The 9,379-nt window shown below is 37.1% G+C and overlaps 1 protein-coding gene across 1 annotated transcript in view; it reads right to left on the bottom strand.

The window, feature by feature from the left end:
- Positions 1-9,379, bottom strand: part of LOC104996150 (cAMP-specific 3',5'-cyclic phosphodiesterase 4B-like) — a 268,302-nt gene that overhangs the window by 209,236 nt on the left and 49,687 nt on the right. The window contains exon 4 of the mRNA XM_010850270.1: positions 7,269-7,507. Coding sequence (XP_010848572.1) covers positions 7,269-7,507 — 239 coding nt within the window. The remainder of the gene's footprint in view (positions 1-7,268; positions 7,508-9,379) is intronic.

Raw genomic sequence — 9,379 nt, 5'->3', positions numbered from 1 at the left:
ATGTATGGATGTGAGAGTTGGACTATGAAGAAAGCTGAGTGCCGAAGAATTGATGCTTTTCAACTGTGGTGTTGGAGAAGACTCTTGAGAGTCCCTTGGACTACAAGGAGATCCAAACAGTCCATCCTAAAGGAGATCAGTCCTGGGTGTTCATTGGAAGGACTGATGTTGAAGCTGAAACTCCAATACTTTGGCCACCTCGTGCAAAGAGTTGACTCATTGGAAAAGACCCTGATGCTAGGAGGGATTAAGGCCAGGAGGAGAAGGGGACGACAGAGGATGAGATGGCTGGAGGCATCACCAACTCGATGGACATGAGTTTGGGTAAACTCTGGGAGTTGGTGATGGACAGGGAGGCCTGGCGTGCTGTGATTCATGGGGTCTCAAAGAGTCGGACACAACTGAGCGACTGAACTGAACTTATCTCCACCTTTGGAAATGAGTTTTTCCTATTTCTCTCCTTGTCATTTCCAATACATTCCTTCTTTTCTGCACTGAATTTACATGTCTCAAAAGAAGAAATTTCTAATGTTGTCTAAAATTCATCTTTCTCTGTGCACCTCCTACTATATTTTATATCAATTACTGCATTGTACTGTGTGTATGTATCACAACTCACCAGTTCACCTACAAGGTGGCGCTAGTGGTAAAGAATCTGCTTGCCAATGCATAATACATAAGAGACTCAGGTTCAACCCCTGGGTCAGGAAGATTCCCTGGAGGAGGAAATGGCAACCCACTCCAGTATTCTTACCTCAAGAATCCCATGAACAGAGAAGCCTGGTGTGTTTCAGTCCCTGGGGTTGCAAAGAGTCAGACATGACTGAAGCAACTTCCCACGCACAGTACAGGGATTAGTCCATTTCAACTAAATTTTCTAATATGTGGGAGAGTGGCTCACAGTATTCCTTTATTATTTTTTTCATCTCCAGGGAATCAATAGTAATGTTCTCTCTTTCATTTCTAAAAGTGGTAATTTATGTCTTTTCTTCTTCTTCTTGGCTAAGCTGATCAAAAGTTTATCAGTGTATTGACTTTTACAAAGCACCATCTTTTGATTGCACTAATTTTCTCTATTATTTTCCTGTCTTCAATTGCATTGATTTCTGCTCTAATTATTATTTTTCTTCTGCTTACTTGAGTCTTAAATTGTTCCTTTTCTTTATAGTTTTCTTATACAGAAGGCTTATTGATTTAGTTCTTTGTTCTTGTCAAATATATACACAGGAAGAGATAGAAACAGATATATAGATAGATATAGATATAGAAATAAATTTCCCTTTAAGCAATGCTTTTTGCATTCTATAAATTATAGTAAATATTACATTTATTTTTACTTAGTTCAAAATACTTTTAATTTTTTCTTGAGATTTCTCTTTGGCTATTTTGGTCTATTATTTATAGTTGGATTTCTAATCTCTGAATATTTGGAACTTCCCACTTATGTTTCTGTTGTTGATTTCTTATTTAATTCCACTATGTCTGAGAGCACAGACCATTTAATTATTTTAAATTTGTTAAGCTATGGGTAATAGCCCAGAATAGATGCATCTCGGTGAGCATTCAATGCAATCTTGAGAAGAATACATATTGTGTTGTTATTGGATGAAGTATTCTAAAAACTTCAATTACATAAAGTTGATTGATAATGCTGTTCAGGTCAAATATATTTCTAATGATTTTCTCCTTGTTTGCTCTATCAGTTTTCTGCAGTGTTGAAGTCTACAACTTAATAGTGGATTTGTCTATTCTCCTTTCTCTTGCTCTATTTAGAGAACTTTTTAAAAGCTGTAGACATCTGCAGTACGATGTGTGTGTGCTAAGTCACGTCAGTCCTGTCCCACTCTTTGTGACCCTATGGACTGTAGCCTGCCACGCTCCTCTGTCTATGGGATTTTCCAGGCAAGAATGGAGTGGGTGGCTATGCCATCCTTCAGGGGATCTTCCTGACTCAGGGATCGAAACTGCATATCTTAAGTCTCCTGCGTTGGCAGGCAGGTTCTTTACCACTAGCACCACCTGGGAAGCAATATGATAGGCAACCTCCAACTTAGTCCTCAGTGATGCCCACCTCCTCATATTCAGGAGTTGCACAATTCCTCCCCTTTGTATGGGCTAGATCTAATGAATATAATGTGCAAAAGTGATGTGATATCACTAAAAATTTTTTTATTTCTATCGATCTTTCTCTATCAAAAGCCTTTGTTCCATACAAAGCAAACCGCCATGTCGTGAGTAGCCCAAGAGAGAGGTACATATAGCAAAAACTGATGTTTTCAGTCAACAGGCAACAAGGACATGAACCTGTCAAAAACCATGTGAGTGAGCTTGGAAGCTGTCCCTCCCACCCAGTCAACCATTGAAATGATGGTATCACTGGTTAGTAACTTGACTCTGGCCTTGTGACAGACCCAGCCAGAGGGACCCAGCTAGATCACAACTAGATTCCTGGCCCACAGAAAGTAGATAAAACATGCTTGTCATTTTAAGCCATTACATTTGGGGGTTATTTGTTATGCAATAATAGTTAACTAATACATGTAGGGAAAAGAAAACTACATAAAATTACCTCACACTTAAAAGCTAAATAAATACAAATTTTAAAAATAAAAAATATAATAATCAAAATTGACATATGCAATATAATAGGTTTAACAGCAAATTAAACATAGTTGAAAAGAGAATTAGCAAACCAGAAGCAGGCCAAAAGCAATTACAAGAATACAACCCCAAAGACAAATACGGTTTAACCATATATGTGTGAAAGACATTAAAAGAAATGGAAGATAAAGAAGTAGATCCAAAATACATTCCAATAGATCCAAAATACAAAGTCCAATAGCAGAGGAGCAAAAGGCTGACAGAGAAAATATTTGAAGAAATAATGACAAAGAATATTCCAGATCCAATGATAAAAGATACCAAAAAACATATTCAAGAAGTCCAGTAAATCTCATGGAGGATAAATAAAAGGAAATCCACCCATAGACACATCAAAGATGGAGTTCAGAAATCAAGGGTCCCCCACCCCAAATGCAGTTTATTTACACAGTAAAACAATTAGAGCCATTTTCCCAACAACAGTAATGGAAGCCAAAAGGCAAGGGGAAAGTGTTGAATTAAACAGACTGCTACATAATGAAAAAGAAAACACTTTCAAGCATGAGACAAAATAAGGAAATTTTCAGAGAAACAGAAAAAAAATGACAGTAAATTCTAAAGGACTTACTTCAAGCAAAAAGGTAAATGATCCCAAACAGAGAGCTAGTATATTTTCAGGTTAAAAAACAGATAATTAACAATTACAAACAAGGAAGTGTTAGAAGGAGTCAAAGAGTTCTAAGAGCCTCATGGAGGAAAGTTTAAATTAAAGATTTAACTATAGACAGTCAAGGCTGAGTATTGACTTATTTTCCTAATTTGGTTGTGGTGACTGTAGTGACATTAATAAATTTGGTAGGTCAGTAAACTCCTTGAACTATTAAAAAAAAATAAAGACCACCAGATATGTGGCATCAGCCATGTCCCTAGTGTAACCCCAGACTAAAAGTGAAAAGAAGGGGAAAGGTTGGGGAATGTCAGGAAGAACGTATTTTTTCCACTTTGGACATGTCTTCCAAGTGTCAAATGCCACTGTCTTAACATTTCTAACCACCTTCTGCCTTTTCACTCAGCCTTCCATAGGGAGAAGGAATAATTTAATCCGCATTGGTCTTTCCAGAGGAGAAAGCAGACATGCAGAAATCAGTCCTTCCTTCCTACTGTCTCACCTGGGCAGGATTCTACAACTCTTTCATGTTCAAGTTTTTTAGAGTTAGATTCTCTCTCTGAGGACAAGATCTGCCTGGCCAGCACCAGCACTTCCTATTACTGCGTGGTAAGTCTGTATAATTATGGTGCACAGTGTTAGACATCTACTTGCCCACAGACATAGAGTACATATTCCAGTATCAACTTTATCAGTAATAAAAATAGCATCCTGCTTTCATATATGAATTCTTCTTTCATCATATTTCCAAGATGGTTCTAATAACGCAGGTGGTGAAATTCCCCCGGAATCCCCAGCAATAAAAAAAAATGCATAATACTGGCTGTTTAGTCAATATTTAACAATAAAATAACAATAATATCAAAATAACCACTAAAGTGCTAGTTACTATGCTACATACACCAAAAACATTTTCTCTCTCACCACAACTCTGAAAAGTTATATCATCTCTGTTTATCTCTGTTTATTCATTTGAGTTTTTGTGGAATGATGAAATTCACCCAAAAGGTAGCAAGATGGATGTTCACCCAACTGGGCTCAGGTCCTCACTCTTCCTTTCTCCACAGTAAATCAAGTCACTTTCCTTCTATTCCAGGCCTTTTGCCTGTGATGACGCCCAACTCCCTTCATCCTATGTATTCTCCCCAAACAAGAGCTAAATTTACAGCAATCTTTTCTATTGGGTTAGCCAAAAAGTTTGTACAAGTTTTTCCATAACATCTTATAGAAAAAACCCAAACGAACTTTTTGGCCAACCCAATATTTAACTTTATATACACTGGGTAGTAATTATTATTTGTTCTCATTCAAATTCCTTCACTAGCTTTAAAGACTTGATATATAGCACATATTCCCATATCTTTGATACGTTTAGAACACCAACCAGGAACTCAAGGTCAGTTTCACCCAGTTACAGCTGTCAAAGCAATCATCAGAGAGGGTATCATATCTTGGGGATATTTGCTAGTCTAGAACAGAAGTCATCAAACTGACTGGCAGGCAAAATCTAGCCTCCTGCCTGTTTATGTAAATAAAGTTTTACTGGAGACCAGCTACATTCATTTATGCACTGTCTATGGCCACATTCATACTACACTGGTGATGCTGAATAGTCACAACAGTGACTATAAAGCCCACAAAGCCAAAAATATTTACTAACTGGCAAGAAAAGTTTACTGACCCATCATCTAGGCTTGTAGATTGATTCCACATTCTCCACACTCTAAGTGGTGAGTATAATTCTTTCCCACACAGGGTTGTAGGCTGCATTCCTTATCTCTAGGACCTTTCATCAAGTGATGGCCCTGATGATATCTGAACCCTACTTTCTCACTTCTAATCAAATGGTCTTTCAATGAAAATTCCTCTGCCAGAATTCCTCCAGTCTCTATCAATATTACAAAAGAAATATTTCTAAGGGATGCATTGAAATGCTTTTAGTTGCTTATACTTAAAAATAAATTTGCAGTCAATGACTGAATACTCTCACACTTTAAAAAGTATCCAGGTGATTGGGAAAAAAAAGAAAATTATAAGTTAATTACTCATATGTGGTGCTGGCTGACTGCAAGACCAACTGGATAATGGGTAAATCCTCCATTTCATTCTAAACTACTGATGCTCAGCCTGAGGCTACTGATACTTGAAACATGGTTTCTCATGTTCAAAAGGCTTTAATGGATAATGATCAAGAGAAGAGAAACTAATGCTTGTTGACTGCCTAATATGTGCTTTTTACTAAACTAGGCATTTTATAGAGATCACCATATCTAATCCTTACAATAGCCCATGAGATTGAGTACAATTATTCTCTTTGTATGTACAGATGAACACATTCAACTTAGAGAGGTAAAGAAGCGTGCCCAACATGTCAGAGTCTGGATTCAATACTTTAAGGAAAGAACAATTCCATAACTCCCAAAGGGTCTTTGGGTAAAATGAACTACAACACTGCAAGGTACATTTTATCCAGACTGTTATTCTAACAGAGAAAGCACCAATGCCCAAAGAAACTGGGCTCCTCCTGTACTAGTCGTCAACTGATCACCTCTTTACTGTTGGTTTGTGAAGAATTTCCTTCTGGGGAAGAGCCTGGGATAGTAATAAGGATAATCATAAAGCCCAGGAAAGCATGTATTTACCAACATCAGGAAGCATTTCAATCTTGTAACAACTGGTACTACCGCACTGGTGCCAACTTGCTGAAATATAAACCTGTATAGATTTACATTTCAGATTCCAAATCTGTCATATTATAGAAGCAAACCAAGACTGATCACATAGGCTATGTGACTGAGTAAGCGATGTGGGAGCCACATGCCCATTTGAGTTCTCAGTGATTGGTTATGACTATTGTAATGTTAATTCAGCTAAGGAGAAGATGCCAGTTACTACTTTTCAAAACTTTAACCCATTCCCCTTATAATGTTTTACATGCTTGTCTATCATATACAGACTGCTTGGTGAAGCATTTCGTGCTAGTAACTGTGATACCTGAAGTCTCAGGGATCTAATTCTTAGTGTATTTGATAACCACCAGCTAAAAGCTTTCCTGCATCACCCAGTGAGCACACACGGGACTACTCATCAGCACTGCACAGCTCAGTATATGGTCATGGAATGTGGCACTCAACGAAGCTCACAGATTTTAAGGATTTACAGCAATGATATTGCGCAGTGATTTAATGTTTAGTTATTTTCCTTAAAAAATGACTTTAAAAGTCATTTTAAAAGCACCACATTATTATAATTTAAAATTATATAAAATATAGAGAAAGTATTTTTCATTTGAACAGGACTCCATGTTATATACGCAGGCTATTCTTGGAAAAATATTTGGATTATGTAAAGGAAAAAGAAAAATCAGAGAAAGTGCTAAATACTAAATATGTGATAAAAACACATATTTGAAGAAATATCATGGCACAATTTTAACCACAGTCATAAATTATATGTACTTGATTAATGTTTCAACACTATAGTCTCTTTCACATAGCTTCTGCAAAAAGTCCAAGCATCTCCCATAGTACAATTTTCATTCCTCTTTTGATTTACAAAAGTGTTTTATTTACTATCTAATCATAAACTGAAATTATTAAAGTGGGATTATAGTGAAAAGAAATTAAGAATAATTATATTTTGAGTATAGCAATAAGAATATCTCTTGTCATTCATATATATAATATAGATGATTTATATATATCATATATATGTATTTCCTTTAGGTACTCCTATATGATTGTTCTTTTCTAAATTAAACATGTCAACATTCACTGAAGTTAAAAAAAAAAAAAGATCATAGGCAGTAATTTTGCTTTCCCAGCCAGTATCTCCAGTGTTTAAAAGATCTCATTTTGCTACCCAAAGGGAAACAAATTCTCAAAATGTCAAAAGCCTTAGTTATTCCACAGATAACTAACATTTTAGTAACAAGAAAATTGTATCTGGAGTAACTGGAAAATAAAACTTCCAGCTGACATTTACACTGGGGGCTACTCACCACTCCTGGGTTACAGTTGTAATAGCAATGCTTGGCAGTGTCATCAGAGGAAGCGTGGTTGGTCTGGAAATGCCATCTCCCTCAGGTGTCCTTGACCTTCCGCTCTGTCTTTGAGACAGTGGTGGCAACTGCAAGTTTCCTGAGCAGCACCTTCTCCCCCTCCAGAGGTCGATCCCAAGTGTGTTACTTGAAGAACTGTAGGATTTACTCAAGCTACATTCAAAATAATCTTTAACATTCTAGAGGAACCACAGGGGAAGAAAAAAGAGGAAAAAGAAAGTGAGATTCAAATGTTTAAAATGATGCACAATGTAGTAAAATAAGAAACTAAATGATCAAGCTGTCACTCATAAAGTCCTTATTCAGTATCTCACAATCAGAATCTAACACTGACATCAAAAGCTTAAGAGAAGACATATAGGCATGGGGGCTAATGCTCAAATTTTAAACATATCAGTTGCATAGTCATGGTGATCTTTACGACTGTGGATATCTTGTCTTTTTTTAATTATTCTTTTTTTTTTCTTTCTCTTTTAACTTGCTAAAATAAAAGCTATTCACTGAAAATATATTTTGGATACTGATGTTATCATTCTGCAACATGGGAATAAGCTATACTAGTTAAAGTATAACATTTCTTGCCCAATGTTTTGAAGGAAAAATATTTTCTATCTCAGACCAGGGAGATACCCATAATTGTGGGTGACTGGGTACCTGACTTTTCCTTTTCTCATAAAAGTTCTCCTCAGAGTTGAGGGGGTTTAGGGGTCAATAGGGGGAGGGAGTTAAATATATAAGAGTTCAGAAAAAAAAGAATATACTTTATCTGGTCCTGAATTGAACTGCCATATGTTCAATATGTGCCCTAAGGCTGACATGAAATGAAATACTTGTGAGAAGATAAGGGCATTGAATTATAACCAACAATAAGAGTTATTCATTCTTCCTGTATCTCTTGGTGACTCTGGTTCCTGGTACTGTGGAGAGTAGAAGACCCCAAAGAGCCTCTGCCTGGTTCACCACTCATACTGGCTTGAAAGTGAAAGTGAAAGTGAAGACGCTCAGTCGTATCCGACTCTTTAAGACCCTGTGGACTGTAGCCCGCCAGGCTCCTCCGTCCATGGGACTCTCCAGGCAAGAATACTGGAGTAGGTTGCCATTTCTTTCTCCAGGAGATCTTCCCAACTCAGGGTTCGAACCCAGGTCTCCTGCATTGCAGGCAGACGCTTTAACCTCTGAGCTAGACAGCAAATGTTGCGGCAATGCAAATAGCCACTGATAGCCACTTGGAGTTTAAAAGTTCTATCTGTCACTCTCCACTCGTATCTTAAGCAATAATTGAAGTCCTAACATCAGACCAAGATCTCTCACCTGGAAGTCATTCAGTAGCTCTTAAAAGACAGGTACTTCCTATTGCCCTTCAAAATAGACTTAGGAGAGCCTGGTACTAGACTGCCTTTAAACAAACAGAATTTCTCCACCCACCACTCCTCTACCCATCCCTATACTAGCTCACATAAGAATAATTAATTCAAGTTTAAGGGCCTAGCTGGGATCATTCAACAAATATTTGTAGCACACGTATTAGAATCTTGTACAGTCCTAATTTGAGAGGGTACAACAGCAAAAAGCAGCAGGACTTATGTTCTAGTTATTTATGCTTATCTCATCTATACAAAGCCACATTTTCATGATGAAAATCTTGGCATGCATAGGCCTGACAATTTTCAGGGGCCCCGTTCTCTCCACCTGGAAATTGGATGTCATCATATTTTTTTCTGTTTGACTTAAGGTTTTCAAATACCACTTATTTAAAATTCAGTAGAACCACAATTCAGTAGCAGGAAGAAGCTCAAACAATCTAGAATTCTCCAGAGTTTGAAATATTCTGGAATGTGCTCAGGATTTAACTGTTTAGTAATTGGGACTAGGCCACCTTTGGTTTAAACAAACAAACTGGTTTAAAAACTGATTATATTAAATCTACCATGGCTTGGCACTTACTCATGAGTGTGTGTGTGTGTGTGTGTGTGTGTGTGTGTGTGTGTGTATGTATGTATGTATGTATGTGTATTTGTATGTGTTAGAAATAAGAGCTGAGAAGAAAACAT

This window comes from Bison bison, unplaced genomic scaffold (genome assembly GCF_000754665.1).
Source record: "Bison bison bison isolate TAMUID 2011002044 unplaced genomic scaffold, Bison_UMD1.0 scf7180017864290, whole genome shotgun sequence".
NCBI lineage: Eukaryota > Metazoa > Chordata > Mammalia > Artiodactyla > Bovidae > Bison > Bison bison.
Note: the sequence above shows the minus strand (reverse complement) of the source record. Positions and strands in the feature narration are given on the sequence as shown.